This window comes from Seriola lalandi, unplaced genomic scaffold, assembly GCF_002814215.2.
Source record: "Seriola lalandi dorsalis isolate HSWRI2012SDOR001 ecotype SW California unplaced genomic scaffold, Sedor1 jcf7180002054663, whole genome shotgun sequence".
NCBI classification, from domain to species: domain Eukaryota; kingdom Metazoa; phylum Chordata; class Actinopteri; order Carangiformes; family Carangidae; genus Seriola; species Seriola lalandi.
Window position 1 is genome coordinate 313383 of NW_019525216.1, and position 23495 is coordinate 336877.

A 23495-nucleotide genomic window follows, 5' to 3' on the forward strand; every position below is an offset into this window, starting at 1 on the left:
CCAACCTCTGTCTCTTCATCCCTTCTGCAGGTCTGACACCACCTACCACGCCCCCACACAAAGCCAGTCAAGAGAATCCTTTCAAAGCATCGCTCAAAACCAAGTTGTCTTCATGTTCCTCCTCAGCTTTGGCATGCAAAAGAGCCAGGTTGAGCGAGTTGGGCCCCGGCGCTCTGGCCCCGGCCCCAGGTGCCTCAGGCGGGGGCCCCAACAGGAAGGGTCCCGAACAGACTGAGCTTTATGCCCAGCTGAGCAAAGCGTCCACCGCCCTCCCTTACTCCGCCACCCAACACACAGTGGTGGGCGGCCTTGAGGAGCATCGCAGCACTAGCAACAATAAGCGGGCGGCGCCCCGTGGCTACAGTGACCATGACTATTGCCAAGCGTCAGCTAGCACTAAGAAGGACAGCGGCGCAGCCACTGTTACCATGACTACAGCAGCGGAAATGACAGTCACCTCGGGTGCCACTGCTGCTCCCATGCCTACTACAGGCACAGTGGAGGACAGGCATGTCGAATGTAAGGACTCAGCCATGCCACCATCCTCTTCATCATCTTCATCTTCTTGCTCTCCATCATCAGCTTCATCTGGTCCGTTGGCTAAGCAGCAGAATTTTGCCTCTGTGGATGGAGAAGCAGTCCGGGTCCAGGGGTTAGGGAAGCAGACCCTTACACAAACCACCCAGATCCCCTCACGAGAGGCCACTACTGACAGGGACCAAGAACACCCTTCTGCCACCAGCCGGAAGCTCCTGTGCGACCAAGAAATTAGAGCAGAACTCAACAAGCACTTTGGCCACCCTTTACAAGCCCTCTACAGTCAGGGTGGTCAGGAAAGAGAACCAGGCAGCAAACCGAACAAGTCTGCAGCCCCTCAGTCCCTCAAGGAGGGAGAGGACGAGTACTTATCCCAGAAGCTGCCTGGCTCCATTTACCTGCATCCAGGCTTCCTGCCCTTCCACGATGAACTAGAGCTGGGTGAGGGCCGTGAGAGTCGCTTCCTCTATCCATGGGAGGGCACCCCTCTGGACCTACTCTTTGACTGCCCCCCCTGCTCTCCCTCCTGTTCCCCACCATCCAGCTGCTCCCCTTCGCGAGGCTCCGTCTCCCCACCTTCCTCCCTCCTCCTCTCTCCAGGCAGACCTTTCTGCTGGACCAGCGGCGGGTCCCGCTCCCGTTCTCGTTCCCACTCCGGCTCCCGCAGCTCCTCCTCACACTACCGAAGGCGCTCTCTCTCCAGCTCACCTGACAGACGCCCCTCTTCCTGGTAAGTCATCTCTCTCTCTCTCTCTCGTTCTCTCTCTCTCTTTTTCTCTTGCACACACTCACACACAGACATCTCCTGTTTTTTTTTTGGCTGAACCTTGGCTGCACCCCACCCATGCAGTTTAAACAGGGCTTGGAGCTGGCAGGGGGTCTAGCTTAGGAGTGTAAAACAGGCTTGATCAGTCGTCATCAGACAGAATAGACCCTGGAGACTCTTAGCACGGGCTCTTGACCTCCTGCTAGTCTTTGCTTTGCTTGGACTAAATGCAGATTAGATTTGGCAAGTCTTACACAAAGCCAAGTTGTCTGCAGTTGTTATGCTAACCAATTTCTGCCTGTTAAACCAGGTGGCACTTTCATTTCTCTGAACTAACAGTGAGGAAAGACGATTGGTTGAATGGTGCGATGAACAATGAACAAAAAGGAAAAAAACCCAAAACATGAAAGGTGCCAGAGGCGCTGGACTTTTGAACAGTATCAGTTTTCATCTCTAGGCAGGGAGTTATATTTGAGTGTCTTCCTAACACTCCCCTCCTCACTGGCTCCTTTGCATGCTTCTGTTTTGTGTTTGATGCCGGGGCTATTGTTTTAAGCGGCAGCTGTTGTTTTTACTGAGTGGCAAACCCTCCTCTTTTACATCCCCAGAGATGAAAGCCAAATCCAGGCTGTGGGAATGTAGTCTCAAAACCCCTCTCAAAAGAGACTCCTATCATCATAGCACTGTGTGAGAACTACATTTCCCATGCTTCCCTTTGATCAGCGCCAAGGGGGTTTCTGTTGGGTGTTTTTGGTAGAAGAACAGAGTCAAACCATAGTTGCTGAGAAAGATGTGAGTAAATTCAGTTTGTCAGTAGTAGTTCATTGAGCCTCAGTGTAGGACTCCAGTGCAGTGACTCAGTTAGTTTGCCTGATTATTTAAAGGTCAGTTTACTCCACAGAGCCAATAGAATCACTTTATCTTTATTGGGACCTTGTTCTACACCAGCTCGCTCACAGATTATATCGTAATAGTCCCAAATCATTTGATCAGAATCTGACACTGACAAGCCTTCTGAAAAATGCTGGATAGGGATTAGAGTTTTGAAAGTGACAGAACAAGAAGCTTGTTATATTTTGATGCAAAGAAAGATAGAGAGAATGTCAGCCAAATAATTCTCAAAAATCTTCCTCTCTGTTCAAGTTTCACAGCGCAAGATCCTAGATCTTTCCAATCTGCCATTCCTTTGCTTCACTGAGCTTCCCAAAGTTCTCCCCCTCCATTATTCAGCTCGTCCTTCTTCAGCAACACTTCAATAATTAAGCATCAAGCTTAAGGAGTGCAGGGGTACAAGCTCTACAGTCGGGCCACCGGGGCCTGCAGTATTGACCATTTCCTCATACAACATAGATAGCAGGTGCATGCTCAGGTGTGTGAAAAGGAGAGAAAGTCATGCACGCCTTCTGGGTTAGATTAGGACAAGGCCAGAATGCTTTTATCTGGAATTAACCCAGTTTCAACCGTGTTAATGGGTATTACAAATATCAAAGAAGTTCATTTGGTTCCCAAAGCCAAGAAGAAATTAACCAAGGTGTCACAACTTTTGCGGCAGCCAACAGTATGTTTCATTCCTTTTTAAACATGTTTCTGCTGTGCGAGATGAACATCACTCCCAGCTGTTGGTAAAAATAAGTTTTCCTGTTTAACATTTTCTATTTCTCCCTCAGGTCTCGTCACAACACAGATTCAAGCACTTTTCGCTCCAGGACTTACAAGAGCCCCCACCCTCAGTCTCGATCTCCTCTCAGCCGCAGGCCAAGGTGATTATTTGAAATGAATTATTTAACCTCTCATTTGTTTTGTGTGGGATAAACCTTTGTTTAGTCACAAAGTTCAAGTCGGGACAAGTGTGTATTCTCCGAGGCTGCCTGAGAATTCAAAAGACCTCACTGAAGAAGCAGTCACAGTGAACAATGAACTTTTCCCTGTCACCACTCAGAGGCAGTTTGATTTCTCTGCGATTCCCTCTCCACATCAAGACCGAAGCCTGTATGCAGTCTGTTCCGTCCACACGGGGACCCCTTGACAAACATTTGGGGGAAATATGTTTAATTGATCATGTTTTATTGGACTAGTGACAAGAGGATCCCAAATCATACTGATGCACATTACTTCACTCATGAGTCGATGCTCCCAGCTGTATAATGATGCTTATTCAACTTAGTGCCTCTGTAGTTTTCCATGAGCCACTGCAGAGGGGACCATTTCATATGCAGAGAAGTACTGACACAGTGCAGAGAGAGAGAGAGAGAGAGAGAGAGAGAGAGAGAGAGAGAGAGGGAGACTGACACCATCCCAGTGCTCCGAGCTGATTTGGCACCCACATGCCTAATGACACCCGACAAGCCCGAGAGTCGCTCATCAGTCGAAAACTTAACAGACACGTCTTGTGCTAGTGTGGGGTGGGGGAGAAAGTTGCACTTCTTGATGAAGCCCTAACTAAGCAGAAAGTAATGACATGTGAAGTTGTGCTGACAGTTGCAGCTGCCTGGCTCCCCGACCGCGTTGCTCGCCGGCACTCCCGCGGGCCTTTCCTGCGGGCTCCGTAATCATATCAATGGCAAAGAGACATCTTATTAACATGTCCATTTCCGTTCCTTTGCAACCCCCCTCCATCAGTGGCGACTGCTCCTTGGTGAACACTGGCAGTTGTTCTTCATCAGCGTCAACAGGGGAGGGTGAATTTAGAGGACAAGCTAGGACAGTGATGTCATAAGTCTCTCATCCTCCACAGGTATGACAGCTATGAGGAGTACCAGCACGAGAGGCTGAAGAGGGAGGAGTACCGCCGGGACTACGAGAAGCGGGAGTTCGAAAGAGCCGAGCAGAGAGAGAGGCAGAGGCAGAAAGCAATAGTGAGTAAACAAACACAACTGCCATCTCATTTCCTCCGTCTCCCCCCCCCCCCCGTTGTTTTTTTTGTTGTTTTTTTTCTGTGCTGTACTTTACGCCTTTCCTGCTGCCACTGATAAAAGACCGCATGCAATCACTGCTGTGGCACATGTACAAATTCCTGCAAACACACAGAAACCTCTCACAGACACACACACACACACATTACTTAGGATCAGACAGCCTCCAGCCCAGTGCCATGTGCCTCAGCGTCTCCCTCCGCTGAAAGAATATATACAAAGTGAGTTCCTGAATGATTCAGGCGACAGGCCCTTCCTCTTTATCTCCGGGTTGTGTATTTTTAACGTCTCTGTCATCTGGAAACACTGTCGACTCTTATTAATCACACCACAGGGGTAAAATGTTAAAATAGTGGAAAACAGAAACTAGGAGAGCAAGACGGGGAAAAGGACAAAAAAGGAAACGGCTACTGATTCTCTTGAGCTCTTTTTTTTTTTTTCCCTTTTTCTTTATCTATTTCAAAAGTCAGCCCGATGCAGTGAATATCATATTTTCTCCCATGTCTCCACTCTCCTTGTCTCAGTGTGAAATTACTTTAGTTTCCAGGGAGATCACGCTACTACCACCCGCTGATAAAGCGCACTTTAAATGATGCAGTAATGCAAACGTGGCTTGGCATGCATACATTTTCAGAGATGGAGAGACAAACAATTACGAGCAGAGAAGCTCAAGCTGTCAGACGAGGTTTGGGAGACCAGGGATGTGAAAGCGTCTCCTTGTTTGTGTGTGTGTGTGTGTGTGTGTGTGTGTGTGTGTGTGTGTGTGTGTGTGTGTGTGCGTGCGCGTGTGTGTGTGTGTGTGTGTCTGTCTCGTTCTGTTTTTGCCTCGCGCTCTCACTCACTCACACACCCACACACACAGGCAGCCCTCAGGGTGCCATCAAGAAGAGACCGCCTATTTATCAGTTGTCAGCAACTAAACCCCTAATTCAGCAAATACTTTTTTTTTTGTCTCAAACAGTATGTAAGCAGCATAAAAACAGTCATCTGTAGTTAATTTATATATTTCTAGGCTACTCCGTATAAGTCAAACGGGGCAAAGGTGAACTTTGAGTTTAGCACCAGGCAACTGATTTACATATATGTTACGACTACCCTCAAGACAGCATTCAAAATTTCAACAGGCCTCAATGGACTTGCCCCAGTAATGGCAAGTAAATGAAGGAATAAATAAATAATACTCATGATGCACTGTAGCCCCGGGCTTGTGCTGTATTATATGATTAGCAGATGCAATTAAACTACTCAAAAGCTATAATTGCAGCCTCGTGCAGTTTGTTCCAAAATTATTCCGCTATGACCCCCACGTCCTCTGAGGTTCAAGGAAATCCATGTTTTTTTCCCCATGGCTCACTACCGCAGCTCTTAATGCTCCCTCTCTGTTGTATATGAATATCCTTATAATATTAACAGACCTCTCAGTTAACAACCCCGCCTACTTTGCTGTGTATTGTAAGTTTGAATCCCAAGTTGGAAAGAAAGAAAGAAAGAAAGGCAGAAACAGGCTTTTCTGATATATGGCTGAGTCACCCCGCTGCTTTATTTTTAGACTTCACGAAAGAAGAAGCAGCCCCAAACTTAAGATTTGATAAAAATCACTGCCTCTGGTTGATGAGTTGCAGAGAGAAAGAGGAATTGTGGTGCCAAGGCAGATTGAAGGTGCCTCCAAACTGCAAGTCTATCAGATAAGAGGAAGCAAGCTGAACCAATCACAGAGGAACACAACAGACAGACAGGAAAGGGGGACAAAATCGGGGGGCCCAAAGTCAGCCGCAGTATCCACGGGAGTGATCAAGACCAATTCATTAGGGCTCAGTGAAGAAAGAGAGGGGAAAGGGAAAAACACACTCCCCCTTTTAATCTCCTACCTCTGCTCTGTCTTTCCTCTTAACGAGCAGGAGGAGAGACGGGTGGTGTACGTGGGGCGACTGAGGTCCAACTGCACCCGGACGGAGCTGAAGCGCCGCTTTGAAGTCTTTGGCGAAATTGAAGAATGTGCAGTGAACTTGAGGGACGATGGGTAAGGCCCCCAGGACTCTGTGTGTGTGTGTGTGTGTGTGTGTGTGTGTGTGTGTGTGTGTGTGTGTTTGTGTGTGTGTGTGTGTGTGTATGTGTGTGTGCATCTTTATAGTAGTCTGGTATTAGTGTAGAGCTATAGTAGCCATTTATTTGAGCATTCCTAATTATAATCATAATAATAATGATGATTTCAAAAATCTCCTGCTGTAACTGCTGAACTTAGAGCAGAGGCGAGTGTTTTAAGGTCTAAGACAAAGACAGAGCTTTTGTAGTCTCAGAGCGTCTCCTGATTCATCTACGTCTCGGCCTACAGAGCCCCAAAGATACACATTTATTGATTCTCTTTTGCATATAAACAGTGTGATCGTCATCTAAGACAAGCCCCCCCTCCCCCTGTTCAGTTATTGTTGCCCCACAGCAACACTCTGACGTATCATTTTCTATTCTTGACCAGGGACAATTTTGGCTTCATCACGTACCGCTACACTTGTGACGCCTTTGCCGCCCTTGAGAACGGACACACCTTACGCAGGTCAAACGAGCCTCAGTTCGAGCTGTGCTTTGGCGGACAAAAGCAGTTCTGCAAATCACATTACACAGACTTGGGTAAGTGCAGCTTTGTTGTTCTCTGCATCAGCCCCCTGCAGTCATGCAGTATATTTGCGTAGCTGGGAGGGCTGTCAGTGTAAAGAGGAAAAGGGGAAAGAGGGAGTAGGGAATAAGACAGCAAAAAAAAAAAAGGCTTGAGTGATGCTTCCAGATCAAAGGAGATCCATCTAAGGTTCTTGCAGCCTTCAATGTGTCCACCAGGCATTTGCGGCTCAAAAAGGGCAAAGAGAGTTCAGAGGTCAGACTGTGAACACGCAGAGAATAGAGCTCCATTTCCTCCCTGCTGGTCACATCTACAGCAAATCGAGGCAGACTCCATTACTCATATGCACATGGGACGCTTGTTTCTACCGTTTGGATATGAAAAGCGAGACATTAGGGAGAAAGATGGCACTTAAAAGCACGCGAGCAGCTGTGTTCAAGGTATGTTTCCATGTGCTGCGTGGGTGTGGGGATCACTTTAAGAGCGTGGAGAAGAAGAGGGAGGAGTAGAGAGGAAATTAGGAGGGAAAAAAGGCGCAGCAGAACGAAGACAAGGAAAAGAGATGAGGTGAGGAAGAAGAAGGTGGGAGCAAGGTTAAGTCCCAGAAACCCCTCCTCCCTCTGGAGTGAGATTCCATCTGTTGCCAGCTGTTACGGCGCTGAAACGAGGTAGAGCCTTGATGTGGCACGTAGGCGCCCGTCATTTACATAGAGGGAGGGGCCACTGTGGGAGCATACCTACTTACTCGTACCTACTGCCTTTGTTGGGAGTTCGGGGTGTCGTGGGTGTCAGCGGCGTAGCAGGATTCATCTAACATATGTGATTCCTGAGAGTAAAGGTACACATACATCTGTAGCTGATGTACTGTATATGCAGAGCTTCCATATGGGTCAGATACAAAGATCTCAGATAGGAAACTGTAGCTGAATGACGCATTTGATAAATAATTCAAGCTATCAGTGAAATCAAGACTCTCTCCTCCGGTAGGATGCCCTTTATGACATGTGAAGAAAGAAAAGATTCTTTTTTTTTTCTTCTGAAGCTGCACAATGATAAAGGTGGCAGTAATCGAGCAGCCATATTGAAACTTAAGTGAGACATGCCTCATTATGTTAAGTGTTGCACAGCCACAAAAGATCATCTCCTCCGTTTGATGACATATCAGATAGATATTGACTCTTGCATCTTGCAGCCAGTCCCCCCCCCCCCCCCCCCCCCCCCCGACATGTGTTTACCAGCAGATTGGGAGGTCAGGAATGAATAAGGCAAAGCTACAAGAGGGTCAATGGGTCACTTAGAATAAGAGCACTCTCCTCAATAAATGAAGCGGTCACTATATATTTTTCAAAACACATGCTCAAAGCCATCAGCTTTTTAAGAGAAGACATGATGAGAAATTGACACACAGAAACAGTTGCTAATCCTAAAGCCTTGAGGGTAGACATTATGCCGAGATTGACTAATCAGTCTACTGAAATGGAAAGGCCTTCATTTGACCGCCTCTTTGTCAGGAACAGGCTATTTTGGTCGTCCCCATACTGATAGCACAGGATAAAGAGATTGAGAGGAAGGGAGAATCTTATAATAGTGTGGTGTCCAACCCCCCCCCCCCCCGCCCCTCCTTCTCAATCTGGTAGGCTCCCGCTTCTTTCTTTCTTTCTTTTTTTTTTTTTTGTTGTTTTCTGAGACACTGTCCATTAGTTTTAAGTAGAGCACCGGGATATTTTTCATCCCTCAAGGTGCGCTGTGTGACGCAATCTCGCCCTCGGCCATTGCATTAGATCACGACTGGCGTCTCCTAGCTGCCATGGTCATTCCCATTTCTCAAAGCTCTTGGAGTGTGCTGCTGGGCCCTTTGGGGGCCCCATTTGTGAAGCTGTCTGTTGTCAGAGATAAGATACTCTATGTATTATCAGGTTGATCGGGAAAAATAGGACATATGGATACGCTCTCACATCTGTGGCCTCTGTGTAGAAGAAAACACTTTTTCCTACCCCCACTATCCGAACTCCTCGCTCGTAGCAGTTTGATTGAAACAATTTCCATCTATTAATTGTGGCCGAACAACAAATAGTTCAGCACATAAGAGCTCATAAAATATTATCTCCAAGACTGACAGTTGGTTGTGCATTTTCCTGTTTTCATGTTACCCATGAATTTGTGGCCAGCACTTTACTTTCTGCAGCCAGAGACCAGGAAGAAAACATTTTCTTTTTCAGGAAGATGGACATCTAAGCTTCATAGCACAGTGACTATCAGATTAACACTGGAGCCAGACAGGAGCGAACAATACTGTCGTAAAGGGAGAATATTCTGTGAGCTCTGATCATAAACTCCTCTGAGAATACAAAGGTGAAAGTCTTGGTATAGGTGCATTTTCAAAGAATCCTGCTCTGCTCAACTCTAACCACAATCCTCCTCGCCCGCCCTCCCCTTTCAGATTCCCATTCGGACGACTTTGATCCAGCCTCCACAAAAAGCAAGTATGACTCCATGGATTTTGACAGCTTGCTGAGGGAGGCCCAGCGCAGCCTGAGAAGGTAACCAGTTCAGTGGCACCTGCTGTCTGTCACAAAGAGGGACTTCTTATACCTCACTGTTGTTTCTCGCTCCTTTGACGACGAGACTACCAGAAGTTTTACACTCTATGTCGTAGAGTATATAAGAATAAGTCTATAGACCTATATCAATATAAATGAATATATCAAAAATAAAGTTTACATGAACATAGCTGCTGAAGAGCTGGGAAGAGACATTGCATTCTGGGAAAGCCAGTGAACCCTCAGAACCTGGTGCACAGGTTTGGTGCACTCTACTGCTGTACAACCATCAGTGAAAGAAGAAAAAAAAAAAAAAAAAAACTTTAAATGATTTTTTTTTTTTCTCTCCAAGCACTACAATGCCCACAATTCTTTGGGGGTGAAAACATGCAGCTTGTTCAGCCAGATTTGTTTTTGTTTTGCAGTTGATTTTTTTCTTCTTTCTTTTTGAATCTGGTGTTTGGATCTGGTGTTACATGACAAACAAGAGTTTAGGGAATTGTATCTTGGAGGTAAAATTCTCAAGGTAACATTGTTGTCTACATTTTAAGGAGAAATGTAGCCGTGTATTTACAAATACTATAAAAAGGAATATTTTTATTTTATGTACATATCGGATAAAGTTCTTTATTTGTTACAGCTATGCACTGTAAAACGCAGCCTTTTTTAAAAATGAGGAGAAAATTTCTTAATCCAGAATGTCGATCTGTAGTTATTACAATACTGTAAAACATATTGTACACCTACATGATGTTTAGAAGACATGATATGATTGTAAAAAAGAAAAAAAGATGTGTCCGACTGCTCATTTTGAGGGAGCATGTGAACAAACGTCCTTTTTTAAGTTATTTTGTTGGGGAAAAACAGTCAACCATGTATAGTTTTCTCTGTTTATAAAGTTTCTCAATCAGTGTTTTTTGCTTATAACAACCAGTGTAAAATGCATTTTTAACGTGTTTTTCATGATTGTAAAAAAAAAAAAAAAAAGGTACCCCATTTTTTATTAATTATTTCTGAAGCAATCAGTATATATATAGATATATAACTCGGTTTGATTTCATTGCTTTGTATGGTTCTCCTTTTGATTACCTTCAGTGAGAGAGAAAACTGCATTCAAATCTTTTCAATCAGTACAAACACATATTTATCTATTTATTTTAATATTAGAATCAAAAATATTTATGGGCTCCATTTCACATGGCGTACCTCATGAAATTTTATTTGCTTATTTATGTTGTCCTTCGATTTGTGTTATTTAACTTGTAATCACTAGACAGGGTGTACAATAAATGGTTTGGTGGGGATAATATTACCTTCTATGCCTTTCCGAAACAATCAGAACATTCAGCTAATCACTCCAACAGCCAACCCCCTCATCATTTCAATGATTTCCGTCTCCGCTCTCAGTCAGATCTGCGGCTCGTCGCTGGTTTTTCCTTTCCACACAGAAGCAGAACATGAAGCAATAAAATGATTTTGCAGGAATTGTGTTGTACCACCACAAACACTTGTTGTCATCGCTCCACTCACGCTTGATTATGTGAATGCCAAACAAAAGTTTACAATTTCCTTTTCCTGAATTTTTTAAAGATCTTGTATTTGATGTACAAAATATATATAAACAATGATGCTACTAATATTATTCACAATAATTACAATATAATTAATAATGATAACAATGATAATAATATAAATGAAAGAAAAAACTATATAAAAAGCAATAAATTATTTTTCAGAGTTGTATTTTAGCTCCTACTGTTGTGTGATTTTTGGACTTGACCCATTACCCAGTCGCTGGTAGTTAGGACTCCATTCCTGTATCTTGGCATTTCATCACCGTGACATCACCCTGTGCGGTAAACACTTGAATGTCCCCACTCCCACCTCCTGCTCTTCCCTTTAAAGATGTAATTGAGTCTATGTGATTGTAATGCACGCATTACCTTGTGACATCTGTGCAAACGTGACTGACTCTTAAACTCCACCCCGTGTGTAAAAATGTGTCGAGTTGAACCTGTTTGTTGTGTAGTGCATGGCTATTACAGGATGACAGTCGGTACAGTATATACCACTTTGGATATCTGCCTCACAGCTGTCTTTACTGGCAGATTTTTAAATGACATTCTATCAGCCTAGAGAAAACTACTCAACAATGTATCGCATGCCTCCCCATCCACCACCACCATCCCCCACCCCACCCCCCACTCACAGTCCAGATATCACAGCGCTGTCGACATGACATAAAAGGTAACCTTGCGGTTTCTGGTTCAATTAATATCCCGTTTCGAGCGCCAGCCAAGTAATGACAGAACCAGCTTCCATCACAGGAAGGAAAAATCTTTTGCAGGGAGGCGTTGCTGATCACAGGCTTCCTTTCATGGAGTTTGACTGTGGAGACAAGAAACGGCTAATTTTTATGATGCAAAGAGGCAAAAATTGGTCGAAGAAAGGATAAAAAAAAAAAAAGGATAAAAAGAAAGCCCTTTACCTGTGTTTTAAGACATTGTTTTACTTTTTTGCTGTCTGTATAGCGTTTGGGTAATGGTGTCGTGTCCCATTTGATAGATGTGGCTTTAATCATTGTAATAAAAAATGCTTTGTAAATTGCCTAGAGTAGCAATATATTATAACACCTTATGGTTCAAATTTCAACTGTGGCGGACTTTTTAATAATGTGACCTACTGAGGACTATGCCACTGCTTAAATGTTTGTTGGGTAATCATGTTTCTTTTGGAAGGACAATATGTGTGTGTGCGGTTGTGTGTTTGTGTGAGTGAGTTTGTGATTTTAGGCAGGTACGTGTGCGTTTCTGGAAGTGTGTTTGTGTATGTGTGTGTGTGTGTGTGTGTGTGTGGGAGGGGAAAGGGGGAGGGGGGGTCGCTGTGGGTTGTTACCAGTTTGTGTCCTATCCACGTTGCCTTCTGCCAAGTCCTTACCAATGCCTTTGTGGTTCTACCTATTGTACGACTTTCTTGTGAATTTTATTTTTTATGTGCAATTCTCATCAGCCTCACCATGCCAATAAAGGGAAATGTGTTTGAAAAAAAAAAAAAAAAAAAAAAACTTTCTTTCTTTTACTGGCTTCCCTATGATCTTCCTTTCCTTGTGATGAATGTCTCTTCATCAGGCGCTGTTGTACCACTTTCACTCAGCGCTGTGGAATGATTGTGATTTGTGCTCACTCTGATTACTATCAAGGAGGGATCCTTGAGCTTACTAAAAAAAAAGAAAAAAAAAGGTAGATTTAAAAGTTATGAAATCAAATGCTTGTTGTAAATGTGGATTCAAAATAAATTCATCATCCCTCCCTCCTGTGCTTATGTATCAAAGTGTTAAGTGAAAGCTGACTGACGCAGGAGAAATGACACGAGCCCATCCTCAGCACATCTGTCTCTCTCTGAAGTTTCTCCCCTAATAAAGAAACTCAGCTTAATTCAGAGCAGCTTCCCTCTTTGATATTCATATCACCTGGGAGAGAACACTGTAGTCTTTGTCTGTGTCCACAACTTGACTCCACACCATGAGTCTGCAAGTTAATTAAAAAGTTGGGGGGAACAATTTCATTAACACAATGGAGAGCTATAGTGAGTTGATGGTGTGCTTGATATTCAGTGGGGCTTCATTATGACTATAACAGCCCCCCCCTTTTTCTTTTTTTTTTCTCTTTAACACACACACACACACACACACACACACACACACACACACATATCTTAGCCTGGGAGCTGGGATCACACCAGGAGCTTCCACCACGTCTTTTTTTTTTTTTTTTCACTGGTGCAAAGAGAAATATGGGAAGAATGTGCATTAAACTTTAAGGTTGGGGGTCTGATTGTGTTTTTTATTAAGGCTGCTGTTTAGCCCCGGAGAAGAGAGCGGCTGGCTTTCATTTCGGCTTGGCTGCCGCATTACAGCGGGAGGTCTCCTTCTGCTTGCCCTTTCCACAGAATGAAACTGTCCCTGGAAATCTCTCCTCTCCCTGTCGGCTTTCTTTTCTCCCACCTCTCTATTTCCATCATGATAGCATGGCTTTTTTTTTTTTTTATCTGTTATGTGTCTTTTTTATTATTAACCAGTAGATAAGCAGCTATCTCTACTCCAGTTGGAAGTAAGTGGTAGCCTTGGAGATAATGGGGTTTGATGGGGCTGGGCTCTCTGTGGGGCAAACACTGTTGTTGTGTAGCGCTGTATTTTATTTGGCATCTGGCTGCGGATGCTGTGTCGGATGCTGTTGAAATCCTGGACATGGCACAGACTGTTCAGTCTTTGTTTCCAGCAATGTGACAAGAATGTGTAAATGGTTCGCGTTTTGGTGGCCAAGCAGTCGAGAGCAACTTGAAAACGAAACGCTGCAGAATTTTGGCAGCTCCTCTGTGAGCATATCATCCTACTACTGTATTTTTCTCACGGTCCTGCCTGTCTCAGTATCATGTAAGCAGGTCAGGGTGTGGAAAAAGCCGTCTTCGATAATAAGATTAGATTACTGAGACTAGTTAATTAAAGCCTATGGGGTGGAACATGAGCAATCCTACCGGTAATTTACTATCAAGAACACTTTTTTTTTTTATTCTCGGCGTAACACAAGATGTATCAAGAGTACAAATTTCCCTTCTGTATCAATGAAATAACAACTGACATTGAAGCAACAACATTTATCTCCTATTCTATCACAATAATTAAAGTTTGCTGATACTGATTATCTCTGACTACAAGGCTGGCAGAGAGAATGAAAACAAGATTATAGTGTGCCAAAGACGTAGGATTAGGGAGCTGCTGGTGATGACAAAATAACATCAAAGACGCGATGCCGGGATGTGATGCTATGTCACTGACTTCTCGCCTCCAGTGTCCCTTCAAGGTTTCTCTTTGCTCAACTCCCCAAACTCCTTTTCACTCTCTGTCTCTCTCTCTCTCTCTCTCTCTCTCCCTCTTGTTGCCTTTTATTTTCAGAGGATTTCATATGAGCTGAGCGTCGTCAAACACTAATCTGTTGCCAGGCAGAAGTCAGCACTCCTGCAAGACTTTGCCAGAACTGGAGGAAGAAGCTAAATTTTGAAGCATAATAACATTGTGGCTGCCATAGCTACAGGCAAGATGCTGTTATTCCATGACTGATTAACAGAGGTGGAAAGTAACAAAATACATTTACTCACGTTACTGTATTGAATACTTTTTTTGTGTATTTTGTATTTTTTAAGTACAATTTAAAATCGGTATTTTGTATTTTACTTGAGTACGTTTTTACTCAAGTATTGTACTTAGTTACTTTATAAATCCTATCCGTTACTGAGTAAAAATAACAATTCAACCTACAGGGGAAAAATATGCGCCAGAACCATTGACAGTAAACCAATGGCCAGAACCGACAGTGACTAACTTTACAAAACAACTAACTTTAAGTTGCTACTTAAACTGAACAAGAAGTTCAGTTGTTGTGAAGTTGTTGTTTTTGCACTTACATTTGTTACACTTGTTCTTTAATTAAAAACAAAATAGTTTTGGTTTTCTGACCCCTTGTCCTATTTTTACTACCCTCACACCCCACACAAAGAAAGTAACTAAGTAACTTTTACTTAAAGTACATTTCAAATGAACTACTTTTTACTTTTACTTGAGTACATTTTCAGATGAGTACTTTTACTTCTACTTGAGTAATATTTCATCTAAAGTATTGGTACTTTTACTTGAATTTTTGTACTTTTTCCACCTCTGCTGATTAAGTCACGTGGTCTGTGGTGTAATCTTGCAGTGGTCACGAGATCTGATGGCTCCTCATTTGATTGTGAGAAAAATTAACTCTCCCCGCGGCGGTTTCTGGACCCATCATTTTAAATGACACTGTGCTTCTTGTCCCTAACATCTCTGAAAATGTTCTTTGATGAATCAGAACACAATGAACCGCTAGATGTTACTTGGCTTCTGTTTATTGAAATTGTTTGCACAATTTTTTCCCCCCACAAGCCTTCTATCGTATGCCACCTTATGGGAGAAGATAATGACAGTGCTATTAAAATCGCAATCTCCCTATCTGGCATTCTAGTTTCAGCAGTTTCTGCTGTTAAAGAGTAATGAGGAACAGAAGGACAGTATTCTTCTTCCCCCCAAACTATCAACTTTGGGGACTGAATGTATTCTTCGCTAGATAATTAATGGCTACAGACAAATGGTGGTTGATTGAGCGACTCATCCCTCTATTTTCAATCACCATCTGCTGTGTGTTGCTGGCAAAAAACAATGTTAATTACCTCGAGTGTGCCCAAGACGTGGCGTATTAATTAGAACAACAAAAAAGGGAAACCTAAAAGATTCCAGTGTTTTAGTGTCTGTAATGATGTGCGTGTGCACGTGTCTGCTCATATAGATTTTGTTGATGGATTAGCATAGGAATCAGATCCAGAAGGCAATCATTGGTAATTTGGCCTTTTGATCATGTACTAACAGATCCACGTGGCCTTGACGCACTCCGCGTTTACCTGCTTCCTGTGCCTCGAGGCCATGGCAGGCCTTTAAGATTGCTGGGGCTGGCAACTCTCTGCCACACAGAAGGGACGTCAGCAGAAAGATGAATCTCCACTGTGACCGCCAGCTGACAGAGAGCGTTAGGGCTCTGGATGCAGACGCCCGGGCTTTTTCTGTGTGAGCATCACCTGACCGAAAAAGGAAGACGTAGAGAGAGAGAGCGGAAAGAGACAAAGCGGGACTGACTCGACGTGACAAGGCTGTGATGGCGCTCTTTGGGCCAAAACTGTGATGGCACTCTGCAGACGCTCCTTCCCCTCGCTCCCACACTCCAAGTGTGCAGGTGGTGAGAGTGGATCCTGATAGGCCCAGCATCACGGCGCCATCGCTAACGAGCCGATGTAGAGAGGAACATGTAAATGTGATGATGTGAGCAGCATATCATCGGTAATTATTTGGCAATCATGGAGTAGCATCAATAACAATTAGCATAATTTCCATGACTTCAGTACTTAATGACTTCATTCAAAATACTGACAAATCAAATATGCTTATTTCCCTCATACAAAGAGATCATTTACAGTCTGTTAGAGGCTGGATTAAGACCATCAAGTACTGCAAATAAAAAAGTAGCATGAGACCTGAATTACAAATTGACTTTAGCTTCAATGTACACAGAAGTCAACACTTTATAAATACTTCACCATCGCCATCATCCTTTAGATCAATGGGTCTTTCTTTGCTTGTGACCAGTGCATGAATTGGACCGGTACGCACCGGTACACAGTACCTGCACTTATTTATGTTACTGGTTAGCTTACCATTAATACTGTACCGTACTCTTCTGACCTCCAGTGTTTGTTTTTGTAAAAAACGGGTCAAGAGATCTGACAGTAAACTCACCAAAATCGCTGTGGCCCACCCACAGCTCCATCTGATTGGTTACACATCACGAGTAACAGCCTGTCACGCTGACGGCCGCAGTGTACACAGACGTTCCCAGACGGGAGGAACTCCGAGGGAGCGGTGTGTCAAAGGCAAGGCAGTAGCGTCATGAAGTTGTAAGTCGAAGGTAAGACAGCAGACAACATGAAATTGTAATAAACATGACAATCCTCTACACTGAAGTTACAACAACACCACACTCTGATGAACAAGTTCATCTGTTGGTCCAAGACACACCGAGCACGAGAGAGGGAGAGAAGCTAGCGCTAACTGCTAAGCTAATGTAACTAGCTGATCTGAACCGCTTGTAAACAACTGCTGAATTGGTGAAAGTCGCTAAAAGCAGCAGAGCTCTGGGTGCTGGAGCAGAAATAGTAGTTTAAATGCACAGCAGGTAGTTAGCCACTGTGATGAGGAAACGACAACATTAACTTTCAGACAGACAGAGCAGCAATAAACGCTACAAGTAACAGAAACTCCAGTGACTGGAAATGAGATTATTGAAAATTTAAGAAAAAAACCAACATAATTTTGTGTTGCAAATTCAATTTTTTTTCCCAGTCTGGAAATTATCTCTTGACCTTTTTTAATTAATGCTGCGACCACTGGCGGGGTCCTACTCTCAGGTTTGGCAACCACTGCTTTAGAAAATGTGAGGCTAGCTAGTTTTTATTCTTGTTATTTAAACTGACCCGTACTGGGCTTCATAATGGCTCCATTCAAGCATTCTTGACAAGATGGCTCGGAAAGAGAGAAAAGCTGAGTGCTCTCTCCCACCCTATGTATTCTTTCTGACTATCTCTCTCCCTCTGTCTCTTATCTGCTCCTTGTATTTTTATGCAGAGTGGTCCTGGCGGATCGCAGAGTTGTGTCTAAATCCAGTTCCCAGCTACTTAGCCCCCACCCAACCCACTCACTCTGACTCAAGGGCACATGAGAGCATCTCTCCCTCTCTCTCAGACCCCAGCTTGAACCCATGTATCAGACAGCAAGCAATCACAGTACAGTACAATAGCCACATGGACAGTGATTGTTTGTTTGTACTATTTATGTCAGTGTACAGTCTGCTGCAAATGGCACTGTAATGCAATCATTCATTCTTGCCATCCTGCGCTCCTGTCCATTAGGCTAATGATATTCTGAAACCGTTCTGGGTTCCCCGGCTGTTGAAATCACGAATGTGAGAAGTAGGAGAAAGTAGGGAGACCGCTGCTTAATTGGACGACCATGATCAAATTTCAGTGTCTGGAAACATCTGCCCTGTAGTGCCCTTGAGCAACAGATGGAATTCCCTGCAGCTCCAAAGAGACTATTGTGTAACTGTTTTTGTGAACTGACCAACATTTGGAGTGCAGAGAGCGGATAGCAGCAAGAGATCAATAAAGTATCAAAAGAAGAGGTTGATGCAGTCCACGCTCCTTATCATTTCAAAGCGCAGATACACCTTCAGTGACATTAGCACTCCATTTAAAGACCTCGGCTTCTCTGAAAACGGTCCATCTTGAAAAATAATGACTATCTTCACCAGTCACAGCCGCAACAAAACAAGGTTTGTGCAGCAACAGAAACAGGGCAGAGGTGTGTTTTTGTCACTTAACGGGACTAAAAGAGTCTGCAGCCACGCTAGCAGCTCTGTGAGGCTGTGTCGAGGCACGGTGGTGCTTTGAGTATAATTCAAACATGGATGTTTATCACGTATGATATTCACCCTCTCAGTTCGATATGTTAGCATGTCATCATTTGTTAATTACCACAAAATACAAAGTACGGCTGAGGCTGATGGGAATGTCATTAGTTTTGCAAGTATTTGGTCGTAAACCAAATACTTGCAAAACTGAATATTGGACAAATTAAAATTTTGACCTCATGATGACACTAGAGGAATCATCAAAGTAAGTAACGTTCATCATCTAAGAACCCGATTTCATGGCAACATACTCATCAGATGTTGAGATATTTCACTCATTAAGTGAAATTATTCAGTAGTTGTTGAGATGTTGTTGTCGCGAGGATGAAAACATGTTTTATTAAATTCAGATGAGGTGTTAAAGGGGAACGGAGGCTTCATGTAGCAAAGGTTCCATGGCTGACATACAGTCTGAAAAAGGAAAAGTGGCCATAGTGTAGTGAGTCTCTGATTCTCTCCTCTGATACATAAATAGCATCAAATCAAGGCGATGTCCTGTCAAATGAATTACTCATTATCACCATATATCCTGTTAATCCTTATTTTGTGGGCACCATTACAGCTCAAATGTCAGTGCTATCCCAAAGCATTACAGATACATTTTGTAATGGAACTTTCCTCTGTGTTTGGGTTGTCAAAAATTTCTGCCCAAATCATCCTGACTAAAGTGCATTAAAATGCACGGACAGTCAAGCTGTAATTACTGGGCAAAAATACCCCATGCCTTAATCCACATGGTAATAACGCAATTAAAGTGGTGTTTCTTGGACTTGGTAATCTTCTGTGACAAGGCTTACAATTCAATTAACCCCGTTTTAACACTTTGTTTCAACTTCCTGTGAGGCTAATTTGCTTTAAACTTACTTCAGTTGCTATAATTATGCCTTAAGAAATTTCTGAATTATCAGTTATTTATGTCAGTGAAACACAGATTTTTAGCGGATGGGCTCTGTTCTTATCCAGCAGGATGCCTGAAAGGGAATTTCATAAGTCTGGCTCCTGACAAAATGATAGCTTTGTCACTTCTTATAATGTTGGGATGGCTTTATTGATTGTCACTGATGTGCTAGACTTGTTGCACTTATACATAGTGAATTGGAATTTTACTGTGCTGTATTCAGAAAGCAATGCTCAGTCACCTTTAAAATTAAGAGTGAAATATTTTTGGAAATAGAAATGGTCTCAGATTCTTTTTTCTCTGATTGGGTGCTCTGTAAAGTTGGATGCACCCATGATGAGAGAGTTTCAGCCTGATACAATTTACGTTAATCTCATAGTACAACCAGAGCTGCACTCCTCCTGACATCTACCAAAGCCAGCCACTGATCTAACCCATTTAATCACTCCTTTCTTGTTCTCTTTCTAAGCTCATGCTGGCTGTGACATATTGAGCCGGCAAACTTTCCATGTTCTCTCAGAGAAGGTCATTGGGCCAGGCCCAATCTAGCCTCTGAAACTGAGCCAGGATTTCCACTGCTGTCGTTCAGATTAGTATTAGACGTGAGCGCCTTTCCTAAGCAAATCAGACAGTGTGAAGGACAGAACCGTTCTTCCATTCAAGCACGCCTGCTTCTTGTTAAAGAGAGACAGGGCAATAAGTTGTAGGACAAAGGGAAGTTTGTGGGAAGTCTTCACATTTCATGAAAGCTTATTTTTAAATGTGACAAGCCAGTTTGTCATGTTAACTGAGCAGCAATTGAATAACACTGAATACAACTATAGGGACTGTCCATGGACATAATGTATGTGTCAGTATGTGATAACTGGCATTCTTATAGTTTTGAATAATTAGTCTTGTTAGTATTTTAAGGTAAACACAAAATATAAAACCACAAATAAAATAAAGCTTTTAATGTTCTGCTCACATGCTTGCTCCCAGCATTTTTTATTTATTTATAAGGGCCAATTGGAGTTTGCTGTTTGGACAGTTTCATGGCTGACGATCAGAATCACGAAGGAATATTTCTGGGTGACACCGGTGCAGCCAGACACACACACAGACACACACACACACAGACACACACACACACACACACACGCACACAGAATTGAATGCCGACACGGGATCCAAGGACAACAGGATCTAACATTCACAGCTAAAGGACAACGCGGGACACACAGTGTACTGGGCAGATATGTGAGCACAGCACACTATGTCTGCACTGTGAATCTGACACCATTTGGATACAAAGCGCGACATACTGTAATTCAAGAGTTTTGTTGCGAGTGTGAACAAATTCGGTGGGTGAATTGGTATCGATTCAGCTCTGTAGCACTTGGAAGGACAAACTTGCACCTGGACTCAATCAATGTTGATTGGAGAGTGGCAGCATGCCCACATGCACACAACACAGCTGATAGGACACGCCATCCAGCTCTGCAAAGGAGAAGTTAGTTACCAAACTTAGCTCATCCAAACATGTAGCTTGATGCTTTCCCGTCATTATTTCATGTTTAACCTGCATGTACCCAGAAGCATGATGCGTCTTATCACACGTCAGTTGAGATTCAAGAAGCCCCAACATGATCGACACCTGGAAGTTAGTTGTGCCTTTGTGTGGTTTTGCCACATAGGGTAGTCACACACTTTTTGCAGATTTGTGTGGCTTAATTGGAAATCTTGTGTCAGTTATTCAAGTCCCCTGTTGTTTGTTTATCTTGAATTACTGCTTTCCCTGATTTGACTCAGGGGTTCAATTCAAAGTTTTTGTTTTTATTTTTTTTTTCCTCCTCATGTATTTGCTCTTGCATTATCACACCCTCAGGCTTTAAATCCTGAGCAGTAAAAAGAGTCAGGCCAAACATTCGGGTTTGCAGTGTTTCAGGCAGACAGGCTGGTTTGGTAAACAAGATTCAAGATGTCTTTATTGTCACTTTACCAGTACAGTTTTGGCTCGATCTAAGCCATATGTCAGAGTTCTATTTATAACGTACAGGGTGGAAAACTGAGCAAATTAAGCACATAAACTTATCTTTTTGCACACAAGCCGCTGTCTTCAATAAACACTCTTTCTGAACTAGCAGCTTTTAAACAACAATTATTCTCCTTTCTTTCCTAGTTTCCCCGTTGCAGACACCCATTTTATATCCCTTGTCTGCCGACTTGTTGGCATGCCGACTGGATGGCTCAGTTTTGGGATTATGTCAACGCCTTCAGCAGATGCTATTGCATTACATAAAGAGATATGCCATGCTGGAGAGAGCTTTCACTCACTCCTAATGTGTGCATTCTGGCCACGGGCAACAACTTCACATCCAGTCCTATCACTGAAATGGCAAATGAGAATCCTGGGAGCAGTCCCAAAGCTGTTTTGCATTACTTGTCAAAGGTAAATTCTGACTATGTAACATGAAACTCCACACACCTAAAGGAAAAGGCTTTGATCTATATCACCTTATCAGGTGCTCTGGGCTAACATGTTAACAAGGAGATGTTTTTGAATGTTCCTCACCACCTGTCAAATTTTTTAGAAGTTTCTATTCTATGTTAAAGCTCTGTTATCCATTGTATGCGTGCTGCAACTGCAGATCCTGCGGAGAATCTGACAGCCAGTGCACCTGTCTGCAGCTCAATGCAGCTTTGGGAGCTTTCAGCTCACTGGTCTGATTTTCTTGTTGAAGTCCCAACACCGACTAAATAAGTTAGCCGGCCAGACCGGGGCCAGGTTTGTGCCTGTCAGTATGACAGTGGGAGTCTTTAGCTGTGAACATCATGCCAATGTGAAAGGTTAGGTTCATGTTTTTGTTCCAGTTCTATCTTAACACAATACTCTCATGCCCATATGTGCAGGAAAAGAGGTTTACTTCTCACCACGCTGGCTGTACAGAGATCCTTTCTTTATATCTACATATCTACAGTCCTTGTTCTCTGCACAAACATCTTCTAAAGTTCATCTGAAGGTAATATGAGGCCTCTGGCTCATGTTGTTTCATGACCTGTCTGATGTCGTCAGGAAGTAGTTGCCAGGGAGCGACTTCAGTTGTGGTCCACTATGATGCAGTACGCTGGAGAAAACAGTAAAACCTGACGGCATGCCCATTTACATTCCTGACGCCGTACATACGTTGAGTCGGGCAGACGTGGTGCAGCCTGAACACGCCATTAAATAAAATCAAGTTTGTCTTTTGAGTATAATATTCCCTCTTTGTGTTTTCTTGCTGTGCTACAGTGTAGGAATAGAAGCACAAAGAGAGGATGTTAAACAAAAAAAAAAATAGACTCCAACTTAAGCTTTCTGGCACAAACTGCTAAAGCTTCATATCAGGTTTAGATGAACTCCGGAACGCCTTCCTGTACACTGCCGTTATTCCTTCAGGCCCACATTGGCCCTGAAAGAATGTACACTTGCTCCTTAAAATCCAAAATTCTCCTGTGCATTGTATTTTGCAACACATGTAAGCCTTTCTCTCAATAAAATCAATTTTGCCCAGGTCTGATGTCCCAGCGGAGGCACGGCAGGTTGTGTGACGGCAGAGAGGAACAGGGTGGAGCGGCTATTTTTACCTGAAGCCCAGGAGTGAGCTCGACACAGAAGGTGAAGCAGGAGGAGAGTGGAATTTGGGCAGCGTTTGGGAACGTGAACCAGGTAACGTTAATCATCTGGACAGCAGAGACATTAACTGTGCATGAAGCTCGGTCTCTGGACATTGCATGTACTGTTCAAATACTGACAGAGGGCGTGTGTGTGTGTGTGTGTGTGTGTGTGTGTGTGTGTGTGTGCGCGCGCGCGCGCGCGCATGTGTGAAAATCAGAGGCAAAGAGAGAGAAGGGCATGGTGTGTTTCTGCGTGAACCTGGTGAGAAAGCGAGGACGTACTGTAGTGTAACTGTGTGTGTTTGCGTGTGAGGGCAGTGTGTCTGTGTTGAGGTGATATACAGTGCCCTGACTTACTCTTGTAGATGAAGTGCAGTTCGCTCAAAGCCACACACCCCCAAAGGAATAGACTGTGTATGCCAACTCACTTTTCGGGTTGGGAAAACACACTGATGAAAAAGGACGAGGCTACAGCGGCACACTCGGTCTTTGCGGCAGCCCCC

General features: G+C 43.5%; 1 protein-coding gene across 4 annotated transcripts in view; it reads left to right on the forward strand.

Moving 5' to 3' along the window:
• Positions 1-11973, forward strand: part of ppargc1a (peroxisome proliferator-activated receptor gamma, coactivator 1 alpha) — a 38304-nt gene extending 26331 nt beyond the window's left edge. For all 4 annotated transcript variants that reach the window (XM_023421105.2, XM_023421104.2, XM_023421109.2 and 1 more), the window contains exons 8-13: positions 31-1267; positions 2971-3063; positions 4038-4158; positions 6114-6235; positions 6689-6840; positions 9267-11973. In XM_023421105.2, the coding sequence (XP_023276873.1) occupies positions 31-1267; positions 2971-3063; positions 4038-4158; positions 6114-6235; positions 6689-6840; positions 9267-9370 (1829 nt within the window). In that variant the 3' untranslated portion in view covers positions 9371-11973. The remainder of the gene's footprint in view (positions 1-30; positions 1268-2970; positions 3064-4037; positions 4159-6113; positions 6236-6688; positions 6841-9266) is intronic.
• Positions 11974-23495: the final 11522 nt, after the last annotated feature.